General features: G+C 45.0%; 1 protein-coding gene across 1 annotated transcript; it reads right to left on the bottom strand.

Moving 5' to 3' along the window:
* LOC139229267 (podoplanin-like) lies at positions 1-23,973 on the bottom strand. The gene is made up of 4 exons (XM_070860926.1): positions 23,696-23,973; positions 4,348-4,542; positions 2,123-2,240; positions 1-1,220 (listed from the first exon to the last, which is right to left on the bottom strand). Exons 1-4 carry the CDS (start codon positions 23,766-23,768, stop codon positions 1,214-1,216), a joined length of 393 nt encoding a protein of 130 aa, XP_070717027.1. The 5' UTR covers positions 23,769-23,973; the 3' UTR covers positions 1-1,213.

Here is a 23,973-nt window from a genome sequence, read left to right as displayed (position 1 = left end):
TTTTGGTAACAATATCTTTAATAGTTAAAAACAAAAAAACACATTATAAAAACACGGTTTTGTTGAATGTAACTTATTGTGGCAATTGTTTACAGAAGAAAGAAAAGTTATTTTGTTCAAACACTTTGTAAATGTCAGTGTCCCTTACACATTCTGAAGCAGGGTTATGATTTATCCTGGAGTCCTGCAACGGAGTCAGTCATTTACAGATTCCGGGTACTGGATGGGAACATTCACACAGCCAGAGAAAACTGGTGAAAATCTGCCGCCCTGCTCGTTAACTGAAGGATCTAAATTCCACACACAAATGTGGAAACAAGTTTTTTTTTCCAAGTGACATTTCCCACTAAAAGAACCCGGAAAGATCCCCAGCGTCTCCAGCCACTGAGAGCTTTAACCCAAGGAAGGTAAAGTGCGTAAGGACGTACCTATTTGGTTCATTCTCTGCTTTGTATGTTCTACACCAGGAAGAGCATTTATCAACTGGGACAATCCAGGATATCCAGCCAACTGACTAGCGACATTGGAATGAATTAATGTTCAATAAGGCCTGTGACTCATAAGCCTGTTGTTATTTTGGCAGCTTGGCATTGGGGAGTATTCTCATATTCAGTCCTCACCCAGTGAGCATCAAGCACTCTCAGGAGGTACAGCATAGGCCAGATGCTTTTCAGAGCTCCTAATACTCATCAATAATTCACCCCAATGACCCAATCTCAGAACAGCAACACAAAGGTCAGACGAAGCATGCTCCTTGGCCTGTTTTATCCCATCCTTCCGTAATACAAACTCTACCCTTTCCCCAGCACAGCATGGAGCCATTTCTCAAATGTCCAATTTCATTAGAGTAGATAAAATAAAGGTAATGGAGGACCAGCAGAATATTTGGAGGAGAATTGTAAGTATTTTGGTGAGCAAAACTCTCAGTCGGTCTATATAACATTCGTACTGCTGGGACTGCATTAAATGATAACCCTCCCGAGGGCCTCCTTCTTCCCCCATCCCCAACCCAAAGTAAATGATTTCAGCCCTTCTAAAGAGCAGAGAGCAGATTTCACCCAGCTCTCTGAAAGAGTCAGACAGCTGCTAGATCCAGGAAAAGTTGGCAAAATGTGACTCGAATTTTATTTGAGTGACTTCAGTTGTCTTGATATAAATGACTTCATTCTCACTTCAAAACCACCAGTTAGTCATCTCTGTTCATCTATGCAGCTCAGGGCCTGTGGACATTTAGAAAGGATTGCATTAGAACAATATAAAAATGTACAGCGTCAAGCCTTTGCCTATACGGACCCATGCTATGTATAGGATAATTGTTACCATAATGTTCGACTGTATTAATGAAACAGCACACGTGAAAAATCATGGAAAGTTGAAAGAAGGAAACAACGTTCGTTATACACATGCAATATTGCTGGAAGGTTCTCTTAAAGGCACACTACGAACCTTGATAAGATCTACATTTTTCTTTAAGATTTTCCTCTTCTAAACTTTTTCTCTTCAATTTCTTTCTCTTTAACCCTGTGCTAATGGAGGTAATGCTGGAGTACTGTTTCACAAGTGACAGTAGCCCTCTGGTACCTCAGCCAAGTGACCACTTTTTATGTGTGAGGCTAGATAGAGGCTGTGTGATTATTGGGGTCATCACAGATAAGCCCAATCTTTTCCTCATTCTCATCATCATCATAGGCAGTCCCTTGAAATCGAGGAAGACTTGCTTCCACTCTAAAAGTGAGTTCTAAGTCCACACTCACTGGACAGGGATCAGGAATGGGAACCTAGGATGAATTTTCTCCTCTTTAGCCCAGGGCTGCTGAAGCCAATTGTACTACTCTCCTACTGCTAAGTTAGCACAAACTAGGCATTCCAGATCTGTACGGCTCAGTGCCAACTTAGCCATTAAGATGTCCCTGAAAAAGTATATTTAATAATCAGTAGAAAGACAGAAACAAACAATGGGTTGCTGAAGCCATTAATTACATTTTGTTCTTTGTTTCTGTTCTGTTTGGTTTGAATGTTTTGACCCATTGGATTTACTGTGAGGACATTGTATTTTGGCCCTTTAAATACTTCTGGGCCAGCATCAAACACAAACTGCTTCACTTCACAGTTGTTTACTTACGAGTATCCACCGGACATTTTCTTAATGATGACAACAATAATCGTTAGGACGATGATCACAGCTACAATGGCACCAACTATTATTCCAATCAGGGTGAGCATTTCTAGGAAGTCCTTCCCTGGAAAGAGGACACAGGGAAAGTGTTATTAGGTGAATGGAGCTGTGGCTCCTGATCTCCACGTTATCTACTGTGAATTAATTAGAAGAGATGTACAATCACGGCAAATGTTTTCTTTTGTCTCTTGTGCTGATTCTTGCTGCCAAAGGATGGTTCTACAGGGTGGCACCGTCCTTTAGTACTTCACTCAAGTAGCCACGAAGTATGCACTTAGCCAGAGTGTTGGTAAGCTATTCCATCATGGGTGGCATCGCAGTTGAGCCTGATCCCGTCCTCACTCAATGTCCATGCACTTACTTTCTAAAAGGGGTTAATGCAGGGTGAGCAGGAGCAGGTATCCTGTCTGGTGTCTCCCTCCCTATCCCAAAGCCACTGAAACTAATTGCAGCACCCCAGCTTACTACCCAACTAGATCAGCGGACGCGGCACAAAACTGGGAATTAAAGCCGGGATCTTCTTGGCCCGTACTGCTGGATAAACTTCCTAAACCATTAGGGTAGCTTTGGAACATCAGTCAACCGTTGTTTCCAATAAGTATTTCCCTTGCTTTTAATCTACTCACTTGATTCTGCATTTCATAATGGTTTGTGTGAAAAAGTTTATCCTGGATTCATTTTTAACGGACTTAATTCTAAGATGATGCCCTCTTATTCTGGATTCCCCAATATAAGAAACAATATTTCCCTATCTAGCCTGTCCATTCCCTTCATTTTTTTTACAACCACCTCTGTCAGATCACCCCTTAATGTCCTCATCTCTAGGGAATAGAACCCAAGTTTACCAGTTTCTTATCCACTTCCTGTGGTGAGTGCCCAAAATCTAACAGTAATTGTATGAAGCACTTCTTCACACAAAGGGTAGTGGAAATCTTGAATTGTCTCCCCAAAAACGCTGTTGAGGTCAGATCAATTGAAAATGTCAAAACTGAGATTGATAGATTTTTGTTAGGCAAGGGTATTAAGAGATTATGGAACAAGACGGGTAAATGGAATTAAGATACAGATCAGCCATGATCTAATTGAACAGGCTTGTGAGGCTGAATAGTCTACTCATGTTCCTATGTAATCCAAATGAATTCTGAATAGCTCTCTGTGACTTCTTAAAAATTACAGCACAGAAGGAGGCTATTTAGCCTATCACACCTGTACCAGTCCCAGCTCTTCAAATGGAGATTTCTACTCTAATCCCATTTTCCTTCCAATTCCCTGTATCCCATTGTATATCTTTTAAATTTTGTAATGGTTTCTGCCTCAATAATGAATGTGGTAAAGCAATCCATGTTCTAATAACCCTTTTTGTGAAGAAAAATACTTTCCCGCCATTCTTCTAGTGATAATCCTCAGCCAATACCCCTTCCTTATTGATTCAGTCTTTTACTGTTTACCTTGCCAAAACTTTTTTATAAATAATTTTTAAACTTTTATTAGATGCTCCCTGAACCTTCTGGTCCAATGAAAAAAATATTTTTGAGCCTTTTTCATAATTTTAACCTTTCATTTATGGGGGACGAAATTCAGGTGCACCAGGAAGCTGGCGCATCTATGCGTTTTTAGCTGGTACTCACCGCTGGAACTTTTGTTGTGCTGCGTAGATCATTTTCAGGACAGGAAATGGATCATAATAGGGCGGGCCTTAGACTCAAAGCCAGGCTAACTGGCTGAAAATGGGTCGGCTGGGCCATCCGCCGCTGTCAATCAATGTGGTGACATCACAGCGCGTGTGCGTCACCACGCTCTCTTCTCTCCGTTAAAGGGGAGAAATGCGATCGTTTTTTAACTTTGGCCAGCGGCCTGGTACCCAAGAGGGGGTTCCAAGCTGCCCGTTGGCGGCCCGGCCGATCGGCAGGCCCCGACCTGAATTTAGGTCGGGTCGGCCAGTTGACCCCAAAGCGGTGGCCATTCAATTTTTAGGAATGGCTGCCGTAAACGGGCATTAACAGGTCTCTTTGAGACCCTGAATTTCGGCCCCATGGTATCTTTGTTATGAGATTATGGTGCTGCAATCGTACTTTGCTTTTATATTCTATACCTCTTGTGACAAAGACTAGCATCCCATTAACCTTTTAACGCTGCCACACTGTATTAAGCAGTTCATTTCAAAAAAGTACCTTCAGCATCATCAATGTCAGGTATGCCATCCTCAGTTGAGTTTGACTCTGTTGAAGATGTGGTGCTTGATTCATTGCTGTCTTCGTCGGATTCACTTCCTGATACTGTGGTTGTGGGCATCCCATATATTGTGGAATCATTTCTTTCTTCAGGCGCTCCCACTGTTACCAGTTTGCCTTCATCTGAAATGTTTTCTGTATCAGGAAATAAAGTATATGAGGTAATTAATCAATTACGTGTGTTCCTTCCACAGCACTTGTGCAATCGACCTTATCAACTATCTCACCTCACCCAGTTAATTTCTTAACACAACCCATTTAATCTTCTTCCAATGAACATGTAAAATCTATCCTATCAAGTACCCTACGCCACTCTTTTAATCTGCTTCCACAACCCATGTATAAACTACCCTATCAAATATTCCCTCTTATGTCAGTTACCCAGTTATGTCAGCCATGGCTCAGTTGGTAGCACTCTCGCCTCTGAGCTAAGAGGTTCTGGGTTCAAGTCCCACTCCAGAGACTTGAGCACATAATCTAGGTTGACACTTCAGTGCAGTCCTGAAAGGGTGGTGCAATTTTGGAGGTGCCTTCTTTCGGATGAAATAATAAATCGAGGCCCCGTCTGCTCTCTCAGGTGGATGTAAAAGCTGCAGACTGACAGGCTAGAAGCTGTCTGAACTCTTCCGTAAGTGGCTGCTGCATTTGTGTGGAGACCTGTGAATGGTTGAGCATCTAATGCAGTTAAGGGAAATACAATATTTGCTACCTTTTGTTCTGGGATATTTTCAAAGGAATTTAGGGCTACAATTTAAATGAATTATAGCCAGAGACAGCCAATCTGAAATCAGCAGCGACACAGACTTAGTCAATGGAGTTTGTGGTAAAGGATAGCTATCTAAGTTATAAAGGAATCATATTTTACAGCCAAGTTTAATATTGATATCTTTGTTAGGTAAGGGTTTCAAGAGCTATGGAACAAAGGTCAGCAAACAAAGTTGAGGTACAGCTCAGTTATGATCTAATTGAATTGTGGAACAGGCTCAAGTGCCTGAATGGTCTACTCCTGTTCCTATGTTTTTGACATTTCTAGGAGATTAGTAAAAGTTTGTAATTGGTGTAATATATCGCTTGTATTCAACACTGTTCATTCAATAAATCTGTCGAGTGGTTTATAGCCTGACTTGAAGTCTGACAAAGTATTATTGTTCTAGCCTACTGAAGACAGGACTATTACAGGACGTGATATATTCCAGTAAGCCAAGGCTTTTCTGTTTGACCCCCCTGGGTCTTGCTATATTTACCCTACCCAGATATTGGACAGGTGAAGACACACATGACTTATAGATGATGCAAGATCTGCCTACAGGAGAGGCCACTCCCGAACCCAAGGACATATCTAGCAGACAAGCCCAAAACATAACAATGTATCTGTAATGAAATCAATTCTGTGTTGTTTGTCAGAAATAAAGATTCCTGGAATAATATTGCCAGCACTCGCATATGGGGAATGGTTACCTAGGCAAGGTATTGAAAGGCACTGGTGAAACCATACTGCAGCAAGGAGACAGTGAAGGAAGCAAATTGGCAGAAAAATGGAGAGATAAAAGAAGCCGAGTAATCTGTTGTGGATATGCAAAGCATCAGTGGCATTCCCAGAACATGTCACCAGTCATATTGGGTAATAGCACACCTGCTACTTGTTAGTCCATTCTTGTAAATGAGGGATTTCCATAGCCTCCAACGGTCACAAGACCTCTGCCCTGCTAAGACAACTTTCTTCTGCCAGTGGCTCTGAAGGTGGTACTCTATCAGGCAAATATATTGGGCTGGATTTTACTAACCTCGGCGGGTCCATGGCGGGCGGCGTCGGTGGTAGGTCCTGGCCTTGCTGCTGGCTCCAGCCCGCTGCCCAAAATTTCCTTAAAGGGACCATGCGCAAATTTATTTTGACATCTGTGTTGTCAGTGTTCTATAGCATTGAGGTGCTGCAAGCACTGCACAGAGGTGCATGGCAGAACCCAGGCTCTCCCATGACATATTTATGGAGGGAGTCACAGCACACAGGGAGGTTCTCTTCCCCTCCCATGGGTGGAAGAGACCTCCCCAGGAGATCAAAGTAACCTGAGTCCACATAGCACAGGAGGCACAAGCAAGGATGTCATCAGGAGGCATCAACCTTTCAATGATCTCAGTGGATCACAAAACATTAGTACAAAGCCACACTCAACCTCATCCTGCTGTGCCACTCATCACACCCCCATCACTCCGCTTTCCCTACCCTACTCCTGCACATCCTTACTCACACCATCTTGCACCTCCACCCATCCCTCTCTATCTACATTATCACTTCCCCATCTCACTAACCACCACTCACCCTCATCCTAGTTCAATCATACCAACTAACAACACACAAGAGTAGGTATTGGTGTGTTTTAGCCAATGTTCATGTGAAGTTTCTGTTAATGTGCTGTCAAACATTGAAATCTTTATTTTCAACACTTTGTGTTCTTGGACAGATGTGTGTGCACCTTTGGAAGTGGCTTTGTGAGTTGCAGTGAATGGTGAGACAGAACGGTACTCCCCGCAATGGTGATGAGTGTGAAAGGAATGGCTTGGGCATTGTAGGTTCACTTTATAGTGTTAGTGTGGGGTGGTGCCAACCTGGCGCATCATGTGGCAGCCAGGGTATACAGCATCAAGTAAATCTGGTCATGGTGAGGCCAACCCGGGCAGCAATGTGATCGGGTGCTGATGTCTTGTGTCCTGTGCAGCATCAGTTGATTGCAGAGAAGGTTGGTTTTGTTGTTGGTGCTGCTGGTGTGCCTGGTGATGCTGGTGTTGGGGCTGATCATGGTGGGATTCTGAGGACCAAGGTAAGAGAGTATAAACTATACCCATTCTGATGTAGTAGAAGACAGGTGAACCTGAGATGACAGAGGCGATCTGTCAGTGGTGAGAGAAGTTGTTCCAATGAGGTGACACTGGATAGAGAGTTTGCTCAAAACACTTGCAACCTGCATAAAGCTCAATCTGTCTTCCAAATGCAATAAGCAACAGCTTCTGAGCTTGGACAGTGAACAGCTGTGAGATGGGAGCTTTTATAGCACATTTCCAGCTGTCAAGTAATGAGATGATTGCATGGCCATTCAACTCCTGACCCGCTTACCTGACGTGATCCCTGGTAAACTCTGAAGGTGAGCTGAAAATAGTTCTTAATGGTCTGTTAACAAGGTCATAATGATCTGAATTGCCTCCCCCGCTGCTGTGGATTGGATCTGCTCAGCGCCAACAGACTCGACATTTGAGAAAGGAGCATGGCGGTGGGTTGACAGCGGGGTCCCAACCCACTGTCAAAAAAGAAATTCCCACCCGACCCGCCACCGATTGCGCCCACTGATCCCCCTAGAAAATTCCCCCCATTATTACTGGTGGCAAAGGTGGCCATTTCTTCTAGCTCCCAACAGGCTAAGAGGCTGATCCCACCCATGCAGCCTCAGAAGGCGGTTTTCCATACATTGGCCTGGACAGACCTCGAGGTCCCGAAATGAAGTCGGCAATCGTGACTTTAAAGAAGCAATGGATTCACAAGCTCGAGCATTCGCAGTTGTTCAGGTGCTGCAGCATCCATCCCATAATATAAACAGGGTGGATTGCAATGCTCCATGAGCCCAAGGCAAGTGCTACAGGACTATTTCTTTAAGCACTTCTTCAATATAAATAGGCCATAAATTAATAGAACACAAACAGGCCAGTGCCAGAGGTGAATGCTGTTGGATCAGAGAATAAAGAGACAAACCAGAGGCGCAGACACATAAATCTTGTCCTAATCTGAGTGCAAATCTAGGAACAAAGAGTACTTTTCTGTGAGGAAGAATCAGGACTGAAAAGGAAGAGAAAAACAAGAGACCGGAAGTTTAACTTGGACAGTAGAAAATGGGACCTGTATTCTGTACCTAGAATCATGCAACTGGAAGCAGATTGTTCCTTTGTTTCAGGTTTGAGCCTCTGGGATTAGTCTATTCCGGTCCCTGTACTTCATTCACACTCAGGCAGCAGTTGCTTTGGGAATAAGTTAAAAATGAATCTTGTTTCAGTAATGCATGCAATGTAACGAAACATTCTTTTGATAGTTGAGAAGTTTCCAGTTCCTCTGGACAAAGATGAAACCACATCTGAAGTGTTGGGGGAGGTTATTAGGAGCAATTCCATGATTTGAAGCAGAATAGAGAGAGACAAACCTAGGGAAAGGAGCACACCATTTATGCCAAAAAGAGTTGGGGAGGGCACATCCTGCTTAATTCACCCTCCCCCTCACCCCCCATGCCTGTGGATGAGCAAGAATGAGTTGAATCCTATGTTTAAATTCTCCATATTCTCCAGAATCACACTGTCTCAGAACAAATGCCACTTCTAGTTTGGAATCGTTGTGATTTGGCCCCGTTACCTCGTTTTGCCAATGCGACAATCTTGAAATGCTCCACATCATTCCAACGCACAGGTCATGACAGAACTTACACCAAAGGGTACCCCTGAATGAGGCTGCCAGCTCTTTCATGTTTCTCGCGATGAGGTGCAAAAACATAACGTTCTCCTCAGCTCACGGAACCTACCCCACCCTAGCTACCAATGAAAGTGCTAAACACTGGGGAACGTTGGGAGTTGAATGCTGTGCTTCATATCCCAGCTTCAGAAGAGATGGTAGTGCCGTTTGGATTGCCAGCCATCGCATTGACAATTTGACATGAATATAGTTTCCTCATGTTTGTGGATTTATCCAATATCTCAACTATCCAGACCGGAGGCTCTAGGTTTGATCCTCAGTCTGTTAGCTGAATTAGTTCATTAATAGACAGCGTGATAGTGGGTGCTACAATTGGCCTCACCACATCTGGGTTGGGGAGAGCAACAATCAGCAACCTCTTGATTGTTATTTAGTGATACCTGCTGAAAGTGCAAATCTGGAGATTTTGGCTGAGGACAGGATCTGGCTTGGGTGAGATAACTCCTGCAGTTAAATAGCCAGCCAGTGCTCACTATCAAGGTTCACACAATAATAATGGCATTTTGGTGAGTTAGCACTGCCCAGTACTTATGGATCTCTCGCCCATCAACGGGCCAACACTATTGAGAGGGAAATTAGCAGAGAAAATTGGTGATAGTCAAAGATGGCAGGACATTCAGCCTTGGAAAGCATCACATGCAAGCTCCAGTCTTTTCTTTCTTGAAATTAGATAGTAATTAGGAGTAAGAACTGTATTGATGGTTTTTGCTCCTAGTTCAGGACAATCATAGTACCTCTTGCTACACAGCACAGGTTAAAGATTAGACTGGTCTGTATGGCTCTCTGCACACCCGGTAATGTATTGATCTGTTGAGCCATCAAGGTACTCTACTGACAAGTGAATTTGAATGTTGAACTTGATGTCGCTGTGTGCATGTCTGTGTTTAATTTAGCGGCTGTCTGTGTGCATGTGTATTTTAATATCTATGCTTGTCCATCTGTACATTTTTCATTTGTGTGTGTGTGTGTGTGTGCACATTGTATTTCTGTGTACTTGTACATCTGTATGCATATACCTGGGAGACCAGACTGAGGAAACATGCAGAAAATAGGGATCAGTTCCAAAGTAGGTCAAAGGTGATAAGTGTATAATTATAGAAAATATTCTCCCAGCTCTCAGCAAGGAAATGAATCATAATTAGTCAATTTGGGATCTGTTCCAGTCATTTGTGTATTTTTTTTTGCTGATGTCCCATCAGAGATGTGTGAAAGTAAAATGAGGTTATCCCTCCCAGTACGAATCTCACTACTGCTCTCCCAATAGACTGATGGGGAACTTATTGTCTTGGGGGTGTGGAGTGGGGGTTTGGCGGAAATGGAGAGAATGGGAGGCGACAGGAAACTACTGCTTGGTACAACCAACTGCTATGATAGGTATGAGATGTACCAGGTGAAATTTGTATTTCACTTTTTCTTTAGGTTGCTGGCAACATTCCCAGCTATCTTACGTACAGGCTGCACCAGACTGTGTTTGTAAATAGTGAAGCCATCACTCCTGAGCATGACAGAAAACAGGTGGCCTCTTAATCCTCCTTTGGCAATCCACTGCGACTTGTGCTGGCTGGGAAGATGGGAATCTGAGCCTAGCGAAAACGAGTTCCATGTTTTTGGAGAATGAAGGAGAAGCGGAAGCCATCAAATCACAGCCTTGAAATAAATTCTCTTTTACCCATTGCTCTGCCAGCCTGTCAGGGATAATTCCAACATGTCCCTTCGCTCCACCATTAGTGACCAGCGGGTTAGGCCCTATACTCTGAAACTCCATCCCTGAACCTCTCTGACTCCCTACTACCCTCTCCTATTCAGGTCCTCCCTAATACCCACCTCTACAACCAAGCTTTTGGTCACCTCCCCTAACATCTCTTTGACTCAACATCCATTTTTTTCTTTATACCTCTGTAAAGTGTCTTGGGATTTTTTTCTACGTTAAAGGCGCTACATAAATTCAAGTTGTTGTTTATCCTTTTCTCCTATAAAACAGACAGAAATTATCCTCAAAATCAACTGCACCTTGATAAAGGAGCAGTGGCAACATCACAATCCTCCGGCCAACACTGGAAGCTTCCAGCAGTGCAAAACTGGAAAAAAAAGTTACCTCTTACTACTAGCCTTTATAGTCACATTGGCTTTTCTGAGAGGAAAGAATACCCTCCTTGTTGAGTCAATGTGAAAAGTAAAGTGAGATAAAACCATTAGTCTATCAAACCTGCCGTATCCAGGCAAACGCAAAACTTCGTACACCATTACCCCACCCTCTAACCACACTATTCCCCCAGAAGAAGCCGCAAAAACCTGAGGCTGATTCAGGAAAAACTCTGGGAAATTCCCCTCCGACTCCTGAAGGCAATCAAGCAAAGCTGCAGGAGACTGCAGTGGCCCTTAACTCCTCATAATCACATCGATCTATAACTGAAATGAAACGTGTCAAATTCCCTTTTAATCGATTATAGCGACCCCTTATCAATCGGATTTTCAGGCAATTTGTTCCGAAACCATAATATACAGTGTTGTTTACGCTCTTATTTCGTGATTCCCCCGCCCTCCTGTCCTGAAGGTACTGGCTCTTGCTGTGGTGTTATCTGTTCTCCGCAATATAATAAAGTTATTAAAGATATAGAAGAGAGCAGCCAGAATAATGGTGAGATTGGATTATGAGGAGCGATTAGATAAAGTGGGCATTTTCTTACTGGGAAAGCAGCGGTTGAGAGGTGGTATGATTACTGTTATTAGGACTCTAAAGAGACCAAATAATGTCGACCATGACAAGCGATTTCATTTTGTCCAGAACCGCAGAACTAGAGGACATGCCCTGCGCTTGAAGGAGGGTAAATTCAAACGTAATCTGTGGAAACATTATTTTAGTAAGCAAGCTCCCTCGAGAGACGGTGAACGCATAAAGTATTGATTCATTCAAATGCAAATGAGATAGATTTCTTTCAGACAATAATATTTTGGGATACAGTAACTTGAGACATGGCATATGGTAAGTGAAGTATGTTTAGTTCCCAAAGCTCTCCGCCACTGCCGGGGTTTTCGTGCCTCATGTCTGGGTCTGTTGTAGACTAATTGATAGAGACTGACTGTGGTCAGTCAAGAAGTCCATTATTGTTGAATCATGCAACTACCGGGACAGTACAAGGCGAATTAGACAAACCTTAGACCGTGCAGTTCCTAGGTTCCTAAATGCCTTGTCTATGGCACCTCAATCAACATGTTGTCGGAGTTATAGACTTACATTCCAAAAATAGTCTAGTAAACTAGCAGAAAGCAATCAGGGAGGACTGCCGGCTGTAAACTGACGCCAAGGATAAAATAACTCCATAAGCTGCTGCGGCCTTGTTCTCATGGTTCATGATGTTATCTGAACTTGAGGATAGGCGATGGCCTTGAAAACATTGCCTGCTCCCTATTACTTTGTATGCTGCACTAACTATAGCAGTAATCTCGGACCAGCAGTCCTGTTCTTAAACCCGCACATACGTAGTAATTCATTTGTGAAACAATTGAAATCAACATGAAGGCAGCGGGGTGATGCAGAGGCGCACAGATCGTCAGGGAGCTTTTATTTATTCCCGTTTCTGAGGCAGGTTTGTGCGTAGATGTAGGGCATTGACACACAAGTACTCAGCTTTTATACCATCCGATATATTTTTGTCGGTGTGCTACATTCTTTCTCAGGGACTTTAGTCATTTTAGAAGCGGTTGATATCTTGTGCAACATGAAGACATGCTGCCAGCTGCTCAGGTTCATGGCCAGCCTTCAGAAGTGTATTAAGCAACCAACGTTCTGCTGATGCCGGGTCAAGTGAATGTTGCACAAAGTGTGCTGTCACGTTGGGGAGGTTTAACCAAATAAGGTCAGCCAAGAGGATGCGTTTGCTGCCACCACTGTCAGTTTAGTATCTTTGTTGTAACGGGTTTTGTTACAAGTCGGCCTGAGTTTCGAAACTCCATTTTGGAACAGGAAAAGACTAATTAGTGTCAACAAGCCTGTTCCTAGCCTCACCAACACAACTTCCTAAAAAAATAAAGAGCTTGCATTTATATAGCGCCTTTCACGACGTCAGGACGCTTTACAGCCAATTAAACATTTTTTTAAGTATAGTCACTGTTGCAATGTGGGAAACGCAGCAGCCTATTTGCGCACAGCAAGCTCCCACAAACAGCAACGAGATAAATGACTTGATAACCTGTGGATATTGGCCAGGACACTGGGGAGTACACCCGTGCTCTTCTTCGAAATATTGCCAGGGGATCTTTTACATCCAACGGAGAGGGCAGGCGGAGTCTTAGTTTAAACGTCACATTTGAAAGGCGGCACCTCCGACAGTGTAGCACTCCCTGCACTGGAGTGTTAGCTTGGATCTTGTGCTCTTACCATATATCTCAGTCCCTTCTCTCTCCAGAAACATATTTAATTGGCACTTGAACCCATTTATCCTGTCTCTTTCAGTGACTTTCCCAGTAAATGATTCCATATTCCAGCATGCTTTGGATAAAATAAAGTTTTGCTGCCCTCCCTTCTTGCTCCTACCTTCCTCATTTTACCTGTGTCCGTGGATTTTGAACCTTTCAACAGGGAACAATATATTTGTACCAACATTGCTAATCTGTTGTATAGAATTACATAGAAATTGCAACCTGGAAGCAGGTCGTTCCATCCAACCAGTCCGTGTTGGTGTTTATCTTCCACACAAGCAATCGTTCCAATCCAATGTGCCCACCCAGTTCCCATAATCCCTTTATTCCTTCAACCATCTATCTACCCTATACTTGAAATGCTTCAATCACTACTTTGGTAGTGCATTTCACAACCTCAGAACTCTCTGTAAAACGGTTCTCCTGCTATCTGTCCCAAATTTCTTACATTTAATCTTATATGTATGCCCCCATGTTCTAGTACCATCAATCACTGGAAATAGACTGTTCCTATGTACTCTGTCCCATTCTATAATATTTAACCCCTCTATCATATATCGGGGGCTTTGCAGTAACGTTTCGTGATCTACTGCAGCCTGGTCCTCCTGATGACATTCCTGCTTGCGTCCTCCTGTGCAATGTGCAACCAGGCTGCGTTGATCTCCTGGGGAGGTCTCTTCCACCCCCGTCATCCTCAGCCTTCCCCAGTACTTCCCAGAAGTGGTGATAATCATGTGTGAGCCTAGACAGTGAGTTCCCAGGGGCAGTTCAATCATAGCGAGCATCACAGAGGAGTTTGATGCAGTCCTCACCTGATACCCATGCATGTGCTCTGGATAGTGACCAGGAGCAGGACCCCGGGCTCCCCTCCAAGAACCTGGGTACTACTGCTGTTCCAGGTGAGATCTGCCAACTCAGCACAGAGCAGGAAATGTGCCTGGGGTATACGACTCAGTGACTAAATACTCTGAACCATCGGAACATCTGGAGTAGCTGCTATGTTTCTATTGAGAAAGCAGGAATGGGGTACTGAAGTTGCATGTTCAGCCATGAACTCATTGAATGGCGGTGCAGGCTAGAAGGGCCGAATGGCCTACTCCTGCACCTATTTTCTATGTTTCTATGTTTCTAAGTGCTGAAAGAATTACTGGTGCTTGGTTATAACAGAGGGTGATTAAAAGTGGCAGGTCCACTGTGCTGGAAGACCATTCAGCTCAAGCCCCTCCCCAAATAAAATGCTTTGAAAATCTAAATGCAGCGGGTGGTGTTGTGGCAGCCAGCATGTTTGTAACCTTTTAATGAAATATTTTAATATAACATTTTAAAAGATTAATATTCTCTGCTCCAACATAGGGTCTCGGGTCTTCAATCTCAGCCGAGTTGGCAGTTGATGCTATTATGGGCCTCAGTGCCCCAGGGCACTAGCAAGTTGATGCCTGCTGAGCAGTGCCTGGACACTGGCGCACAGGGTCAGGCTCGGCTGTGACACCCTCCACGGCCAAATAGCCAGTCGGCAACTCATATTCCAGGCACAATTAATTTTTCAATGTCTACATTTCCTTTTTTGGACCTTTCTGCCTTTTCTTAAATCAAAGTTGAAAAATGCCAGTAATAAACAGCAGGTGAGTCAGCACCTGGAAGAGAAAAGACAGGTTAACAGTGGAGATGGGGCCTAACATCAGGACCAAGAAGTTGGGCTTTCTTGTCTGGATGACAACTGACCTTCTAGCATTTGCTGTTTTTAAATTCAAATTTCCACTATTTGCTATTGTACATTTTGAGGGGACATTTTTACCAGTATCCGCTGGTGGCAGGGACCCTCACCCCATGGCAGCACATAATGTGGGTGCGCTGCGTGCAGTCCTCCCACAATCAGCGGGCATCAGCATCTGGCCCCCATTTTCCAAATTGCGTTGTTGCCGGGCACAGCTCCCTGTCGCCAGTGTGACTGTGGAAGATTCCCCCCTCCCGAAATTCTCTCCCTTTAAGCATTGCGTCTTTCGAGCCCTCTCAGCCCATTGCACTCTCTGACCTATTGGTTGTCACTGGGAGAAATGCCTCTTTGTGTTTTTTCTACACTTATGCATCATACCGGGGAAAGCTAACTGAGCAGCAAAATTCTGTCCCATTATCTGATTAAAAAGGAGCTGTATTTAGGACTGAGGTAATTAGGCAAATACCAAACACATGAGACCCATTTCCACAGGCGCAGTGAGCATGGAAAGCAACACTTCGCCAGCAAAACTCATAGGCCTATCGGAGAAAGCGTAACCAAATCAGGAAAAGGTTTGGAGAGAAAGGAGGAGTTGTGCCAAAAATCCCGCTCTGGGGTGGAGAGAGAAGACAAAAAAGGGAATGGAATGTTTAAAAAGTGTACTGAGGGGATTTGAAACAGAAAACAAGTTGATTGTTTTCTTGCATGCGATCTGATCTGTACGTATGTTTACAAAGTAAGGGGTCCAAATTTGTTCTGGCTGTTTTTGAGGCGGTGTCACCGTCTGAGTGCTGATTTTAGCGCTGGGCATTAGCACAGCCTCAAAGTCCTAAATTCAGTTTTTCTGCCCAAAGATGAGAGAACAGCGCTAAAAAGTGGCATTGCACACTTGCCCTCGGGGGGGAGCTCAGGAAGCCGACTAAAGTGCCCGATGGGAGGCTGACACGATGCTAGAAAAAAAATGGGAAGCAAAAAAAAAATCACTAAAACTTCTTCATTCTATACTCACACTTCCCCACTCTTAAAACTAATGAAAATATGCAGAAATAAATAAAGAGAAAAACTTGCCTTCCTTTCTGGGCCATTCCACCCGCGATCCGCTTTTTACAACCACTTTTTTCAGGCTGTACAGCTGCCTCCTGTTACAGCCGTCGTACAAAGCAAATATCACGACAGAGGGGTCAAAGAGGCATTGTACACTGGATGATGTCACCACGCGGGTGGCGTTAGCTGCCGCAGCGTTGCCTCTTGGCGCCACTGCCAAAGAGCCGACTGAATTTAGGACAAGGCGTCAACGCCTCTTACCCTTGAGGGTAGGCCTTTGCTGCCCGTTAGCCGCCTAGCACCGGTGCTAACGGGCAGCTTTATAAAGTGAATTTCGGCCCCTTAATGTTGCTGTTTGGGAACCCCTGTGGTTCAGTGGGGAAATGAACCACCTCCACCCCTTCCTAGTCTCTAAAGCTCAGTTGCACCTTGGATGCCGCACATACTACTGAGCCAGCCTAACCTCCAAAAGAGTCCTTTTTGAGAGTCACAAGTACTGTGCACTTCAGCAGCATTGTCCTGCCACCTTACACTTGAGTTCCTATGCCACACATGTACCTAAGGGACTTGAATGGCCAAGGAGATACGAATCCTCCCACTAACCCACCAGTGACCAACTATCATATTCAGATGGCATATACATGTCACTCCCTGCATCCGTATTCCCATCCTCCTGCAATCTATAGGCTTTTAAAGCCTGAATTTGATGTTGCTTAACCATTACAAGAACATTATCCTGTTCTCCCCTCCCTGCAGTGACTCTGAAGTTGAAACCAAAGTGCTGCAACATCAGGGAGTTTTCACAGCTCAAAATACATAAATAACACGGTTTGTGTTTTAAACATAGGAGTTGGTCAACAAGTGGCATTAATGTGCGTGATCTATGTATAATTATGCACACATTTGTACACATAGCAGTTTTCCTAAATTTAGAATCTTTTATGTGTTTACATCACTATGTGCAAATTACTCCTGCAATTTTGCACCTTTGGTGTCACATGCTCCTTGTCGTTCATTCATCACTGACACAATCCTCCCCTGTGACTGCTGTCAGCTGTGGCTCAGTGGGTAGCACTCTTGCCTTTGAATCAGAAGGTTAGGGTTCAAGTCCCACTCCAGGAACTTGAGCACAAAAATCTAGGCTGACACTGCAGTGCAGTGCTGAGGGAGCGCTGCACTGTCGGAGATGTCGTCTTTCAGATGAGACGTTAAACCGAGGCCCCGTTTACCCTGGATGTAAAAGATCCCATGGCACTATTTCGAAGAAGAGCAGGGGAGTTATCCCTGGTGTCTTGGCCAATATATATCCCTCAATCAACGTAACAAAAACAGATTATCTTGTCATTATCCCATTGCTGTTTGTGGGAGCTTGCTGTGCGCAAATTGGCTGCCGCGTTTCCCACATTACAAAAGTAGTTCATTGGCTGTAAAGTGCTTTGAGACGTCCAGTGGTTGTGAAAGGCGCTATTTTCATTCTGTGAAGAAATGGAGGGAGGGAGGGAGGGGGGGGAGGAATAACACAGGGAGTGCAGGCAAGATAAGCTGAGCATGCTGGTGCGATGCCAAGGCTGCAGATACTGAATGCCAGATGCTCGGACTCAGATCCTGTGTAAAACAAACCTGCTTTATAAGCACCGAATGGCAGTTTAACCGCTGCCTGCAGGCGCTGTTTACTTTGCCCTGGGGCTCACAGCACATCCTGTATCCGATCATATCCCCTCTCCTCAGCCAAACTGAACTCTTAAACCTGCAACTTCTTTAGATTCAACAACGCCTGATCAATTTCAGCTGTGTTTCATTCATCTGAAGTTGACCAAACAGAATATTAAATGTCACTAAAATAGATTCAAAATACTGACGATTGAAGCTCCCCTGAAGACTTAGTGGCCAAATGTATTGCTTGCTGCAGCTCTGAACCATACAGACCATAAGTAGGGGTGCCAACCCTTCAGAATTGTCTTGGAATAATCAGAAATGAAAGGTTAATCTTCAGGAGATTGATGCAGGAGAAAAATCGTAGGTGCGTTAAAAAAATACATGTTTTTCTTTGAACAGTTACTGGATATAAAAAAATATTGGAGATGAGAGTTTGACTGGACAGGGCGGGCCGGTTGGAAGTAGGAGGTCATGTGATAAAACCTCCAGGAATACGTCAACCAGAGTTGGCAAGTCTAACCGGAAGGTCCCACACTGCATCCCTGGTCGGTGATGAATTAGCGGATCTTGGTCAAGGCAATAGCAGTAGTGGTACAGATGGCTTTGATGTTCCTGTTTTGCTACCCAGTGACACCCCCCTCCCTGCTAGAAACCTGTGTGTAGATATCGGGTGAGGGCCCGGCTGTGAACTCTCCCGCAAACTGCCTGACAATGCCCACCTCCTCTCCTTGTGGGGAAGAATGGCCGCTGAGGTGGGGCGAGGCATGGAATGACACTGCACCATGAGATCACACTTTGAGGCTCTCAGGAAGCCAAGGGAGATATCTGAGGGGGAGAGGCCGGGGGGAACACACTGCAATGAATTGTAGGGCCTCTCACTGCAGATCTGTGTGGTATCAGCTAACACCACAAACTGAGGATCACACCTGCGGCCTTCTGATCTGCATGCTGCAGCTCATTTATATAACTATGTCAAGAACATATTTAACATGTGCATTACAAATAGTCTCAGGAAGTATTTCAGGAGACTGTTTGTTTGTGGTTGAGAAATTATATTTGACGTTGGTGTCTTTTCACGGAGGCATGGCTCCTTTCAGACAGAACTACGTGTGCTCCCTGAATAAACCGGCAGTGTTAGCATTTATATATATATACAGTAGGTGGCCCTGGCTCTAAGCGCCTCTATAAACAGAATTGCTCCTGAAGGCTTTAGTAACTAGAGCCACACAGTCGGCACACAGTACGAGCTGAAGGCCCAAGGTTCGCCGAAATTGGGCCATGGGTCTGACTTTAATCATCACGGTGAGGTGCCATCACCTGCTGCGCCCCAAAGGTAGCTCGGTGCTCCAGTTTGGGCCTGCTGCCTCACAGGATGTGACCCTCGATTAGGTCCTGGGAGAGGGTAGGGGAGGAGAGCGGGAGGTGGGGTAGCGCCAGCTGGCAGCAGCCTGCAGTCGTGCTGTGGTCTCAGGAGGTGCAATCCTGTAAAATAAAAAAAACCAAGTGGCCTCCAGTGGTCCGTGTAAGGATGGCTGGCGAGGCCGCACCTAGACTAGAGAATCCTGAGCAAACCGGGCGCCTGCTCCACTCAGCGCTGTCCATTTAACTGAAAGGGTCTTTAAACAGCTTCAGCCCCTCACTAACATAAGCAAGGGGCCTAACGCCTGTTTTAGGTGGCTGCCAATGATGCCTGGAAAGACGCCTTTACAAATATGGTGATGCACGAAATGCAGGCGCTGATTAGCTGCGGAATGTTATACCCCCAAATTGATACTTTTTGCCCCTGTTTTCCTCCAGCAAACCTGTGTCTGCCATAAGCATGATGCACCAGATTGTTTTCTCTTTTAGGAATCTCCTTTAAAGGGGAAATACGTCTTAATTGCTGGTGTTGGTCATATGATGGTTAATGGGATTGTATTTACAATCTACCAATCCGGAGTGTATGACCCCGACTCTACTACTTCCTGGTAGTTAACTCAAGACATAAAGTCATAAAAGTCAGCAAACAAGGAAAGGACATTCAGCCAATCAAGCCCAATACTTCCACACTGCTTGCAAAATCATCTTTATCTTGGACTCGACTCATATCCATGCATCCATCTCCACTACATCCGTACACCTCCACTATACAACTCTGTCCTGCTGCCTTCCTCAGGCATTCTCTCCATCCTCTTCTGTTCCCCCATCCCAGCGGCTCAGGCACCACTGCGTCCCGTGTAGAATTTGAGCACCTCAATCTGGACCTATTCCTACAACCACATACTTATTCACTTTTAAAAGGAGTTCATTGTCTTTTGTAAACTGGTAGCAAATGGTTATTTGCCCAGTGGCGCATCAGCACTGAGTATCAACATCTGAGGCTAGCAGCACAAAGCAGATTTCAAAAAAGTAACTTCCACTCATTCCTATTTTCTGCTTTCCTGACAACATTGTCACCTTGTTGGGATCCAGCTGACAGGCACCAGTACTGTACCCAATTGGCCATTATTATTGCAGGCTATTTGACACTGGATGCCTTACAGCTAAGCCTGATCCTGTCCTCTGCAAATGGCCACACACATACTTGTTCCAGCACGTGTAACTGGACCGTGACTGGGAGTAAGAATCTTGGCAAATCTTTAAGCCAAATCTGCTGAGGAAAATCTAAGCCTCTTTTATCACCCTGGCTAGTTAAACACGAGAGCCTTCCTGTTTGTAATGCTCAGCTAACCACTGGATGAACTCTCTGTGCTATGTTAGGGGGCTGGGGTATAGGCTTATTCTTTTTAAAATTTACTAAATGGATGGGTGGAGATGCGCATTCCCACGCGCCTGACATTCGAATGCAGCTGCCCAGCCACACATGACTCAGTGAGAGAGGTGACGGGCCCTGTCTATCACTTCAGCTGGTCAGGAGAGAGGTGGGCCCAGCAGAGTTAGGAGGGCAATAGACCCTGTGTGACAAATTAGTGGCAATTGCACTGGATTATAGGCTTCGTTATACACTGTGTTCACCAGAAAGTGGATTGAGACTGCCCACTCTCATCCTACTGCGAGCACACAAAGGACGCTTTCATATCATCTATCTGGGCTGGATTAAGATCCACGCCCAAAGGTGAAACATCAGTGTCTAACTCACTGCACTGCCCAGCCCCTCTCACAGATCGGTTTTATTTTGTTCTTCCTTTTATATATATGTTTACTAATAGCTTTGTTGTGGGTACAGGGCTGAGGTAATGGAGATGGGCAGAAGAGCTAGCCAGGGAGCATGTGAGATGCTGAGTTAACAGTGGCTATTTTTGCTTTATTTAATCTGTGGGCTTATCCACCGAGCATTAGGCCCAGGATAAAGAGGGTCTTGCTAAACAACAGGGAAAAGATACCAGAGAGACTTGTGGGGGAGAAATTTGGGGTGTTTGTGCCTCCCATTAGCACCCCCGGGGGCGCTAACGGGGCGCAAACGACTTTTCACCTGGGCGTGGCGCCGTTACCGACTCCCGCGAAATTCCGGCTCCAACTGGTAGTGCCCCGTTCCACTACGCCGGCGATGACGACATCATCACCGTTCGCACCGGAGGAAAAATTCGGTACTCACCCCCTGAGACTGCCGCAGGTGATGTCCGCGACAGCTTCAGAGGGTGCATACTGCGATGTAGGCCACTCGCGGGGCGATAATTAAAGGGGAGGTGGGGGACTGTAAAATAAAAGGTCGACTTACTGGCCTCTTCCTCCTCCTTCCTCGATCGCGGGGTTCGTGCCGCGATCTTGCAGCCCGGCACTCTGCTTGTGTGCCGGGTTAATGCCATGGAACCCCGCTCCCCAGTGGTCCAGGGATGGCCCTGTTTTCCGCCTGCAGAGTCGGCAGCTTGGCCCTCCCCTTTAATGAAGCGGCGGGCCCTGTCGACGCGGTTTCCTTTCGCCCTGCTTGCGCCCCACAGAGCAGGTGGAACACGCTATTTTGCCCTCCACTTGCTTTCACGGGTGGTAAGCTGAATATAGGTCTTGGGGCAGGTCTTCCGCACCTGGCACGGGAGCTCCCGCCTCGCAGCTGTTACTGTCCCCAAACCGGGCACTACGCAATTTCGGCCCCTAAAGGTGTAAGAGCGGGACGGTGCTTACATTATACCCAATTTAACACCCAGACTCGTTGCTATTTTGATACCTAGGCTCTCATTTGGCCCAGACCGGCCCCCAGTTTGATATCCACCTTTGCAAGTGCGAATGTGCACGACCAAAGTGGAGCCACATGTGTGGAGTTGAGAGGATTTTCACGTCTGCTCCCAGATTCACTGCGTCATGGGCATGACAGAATCCCACACTGTCCCCGTTGGTGCAACTTTCAGGCAAAAGTTACTTCAGTGGTAGAAGCACAAAAACTAGGAAATGGTGTACAACACCAGAACCTTCGCCAATCAGTTGCTGGAACAGTTTTATGTGAATGAGATGTTAATATTGTGCAGTTCTGTTCTGCTCTTCGTGTTTCACGCAGATGTGTAAATCGCAAACATAAAAGCTGAACACATGGGGATAAAGTAACGTTAGATAGAACCTTAAGACAGTTTCCCTGAGCAAAAGAGAGAGAAATTCAACGTGTGTTCCCATTCCTGAACGCTATCCAGTGACCTCTGTCGGAAGGTGAAGGTGCTGACCCTTTGGTGGGGTGCGTCTCCATGAGTGCCAGTCATGCTCCATTACCTTACCCATATGACCATCCTTCAAATACAAGTCTATTCAGGGAGTGTTGGGAGGCCACTCAACCATGGTGGGCATTTTGGGTGAGTCTGATGCTGCCCTCATCAGACAAATGTAGTGCTACTGCAGGATATCCCAAAGCATTTCATGTATAATTAAATACTTTCAGCCTGTAATCATCAGTGTTATATAGGCAAATGCAGCAGCCAATTTGTACAAAGGAACATCCCATGGAGTATGTGATCTTTTTCCTGGTTTTCTTCCTTTTTCTACTCCTTCCTCTTCTGAAGGTGCTGGAATACAGCTCCACCGCAGGTGCCACCCATCTAAGTGGCCATTCGTGTGTAATTCTTCCCCAGCAACCGCACACGTGGGCTTTCCAGCAGGGGCGGGAAGCTTGATTGAACACTGGGCAGGGTGACTGAGACCAAGTGTATTGCAAACTCAGCCCAGACACGAGACTGAAGCTTTTCCTGGTCCGTATGGCTCAGTCCCACAACAAGGGGAGCTTTTTACATTTACCCACTCGGCCATCAGGATGTGCATGTAGCATTTGCTATTAGGATGATTAATCACAGTTGATACCAGTCTGTTGAAAGTTTATTTGACAACTAGCATTCCTAAGCATTTTATTTACACGTATTAGTGACGCAGCATGTGTCCGTCATAGCATTGGCCTCATGAAAAACTGGACACAGACCTGAACGAAACTGCCACAGTGTATATGTGAAAACTTGATATCCTGGAGTGATTTTAAAGCTGTAATCTCATCTGACAGTTTTAAACTTTGGTGAGCCTTCAATGAGAAACTGCCTTCTATCCCTTATCTTCTCCCTCTGATTCTCTGCAAAATTCACTATCTTAATATAACGACCAGAAATGCTAAGAGTGGGATCTCCCACTTACCATAAGCTGTTTTTCAACAAAGCCTCTCAGTCTGCTCTAGCCCAACATTTGTTCAATCTTGCACTTTTAGTTGGTCGGAAATGAATCACGAAAAAGACAACTTGGAGTCAAGATGGCAAAACCCCACACAGAATATTTCAAACAAAATTCAAATTTATTTTTTTTAAAGAAAGGAACTATTCATAATTTCCCCCCAAAAAGAGTCTTTTGTAAAAGCCTGACGATTTTCAAATAAGCCTTCTCATAGAAATATTTCTGTGCTTAATATTTTCCATATTAACTGCATCAGAGCTCTGCCACAAAACTGGTAATTATTAATCCCCGCCTGCCCCAACAACCCCCCCACCACCCCATCCAAAAAAAGTATTTCTTACCTGTCTGGGCTGAAATACAGAGGAACACAGTCAGCGTCAGGAGAATAAGGTGTCTGAATCCCATCTTGTACATATTTATTTTATTGAGATCGCTCTGCTTCCCAGCTTTAAAACAAAACCCAGCAAGGTCCAGTGGTATTTGAAAGGCTATACTGCCGAGCAGCTTTTCAAACCAGACTTTGATAAACTTTGCAAACAGTCTTGGAGAAAACAAGAAATAGCTCTGGCTTCTAGACTCCTATATATTTGGGATGGAAATTTTGCAGGAAGCGGCACTC

Source organism: Pristiophorus japonicus, chromosome 18 (genome assembly GCF_044704955.1).
Source record: "Pristiophorus japonicus isolate sPriJap1 chromosome 18, sPriJap1.hap1, whole genome shotgun sequence".
Classification (NCBI taxonomy): domain Eukaryota; kingdom Metazoa; phylum Chordata; class Chondrichthyes; family Pristiophoridae; genus Pristiophorus; species Pristiophorus japonicus.
Note: the sequence above shows the minus strand (reverse complement) of the source record. Positions and strands in the feature narration are given on the sequence as shown.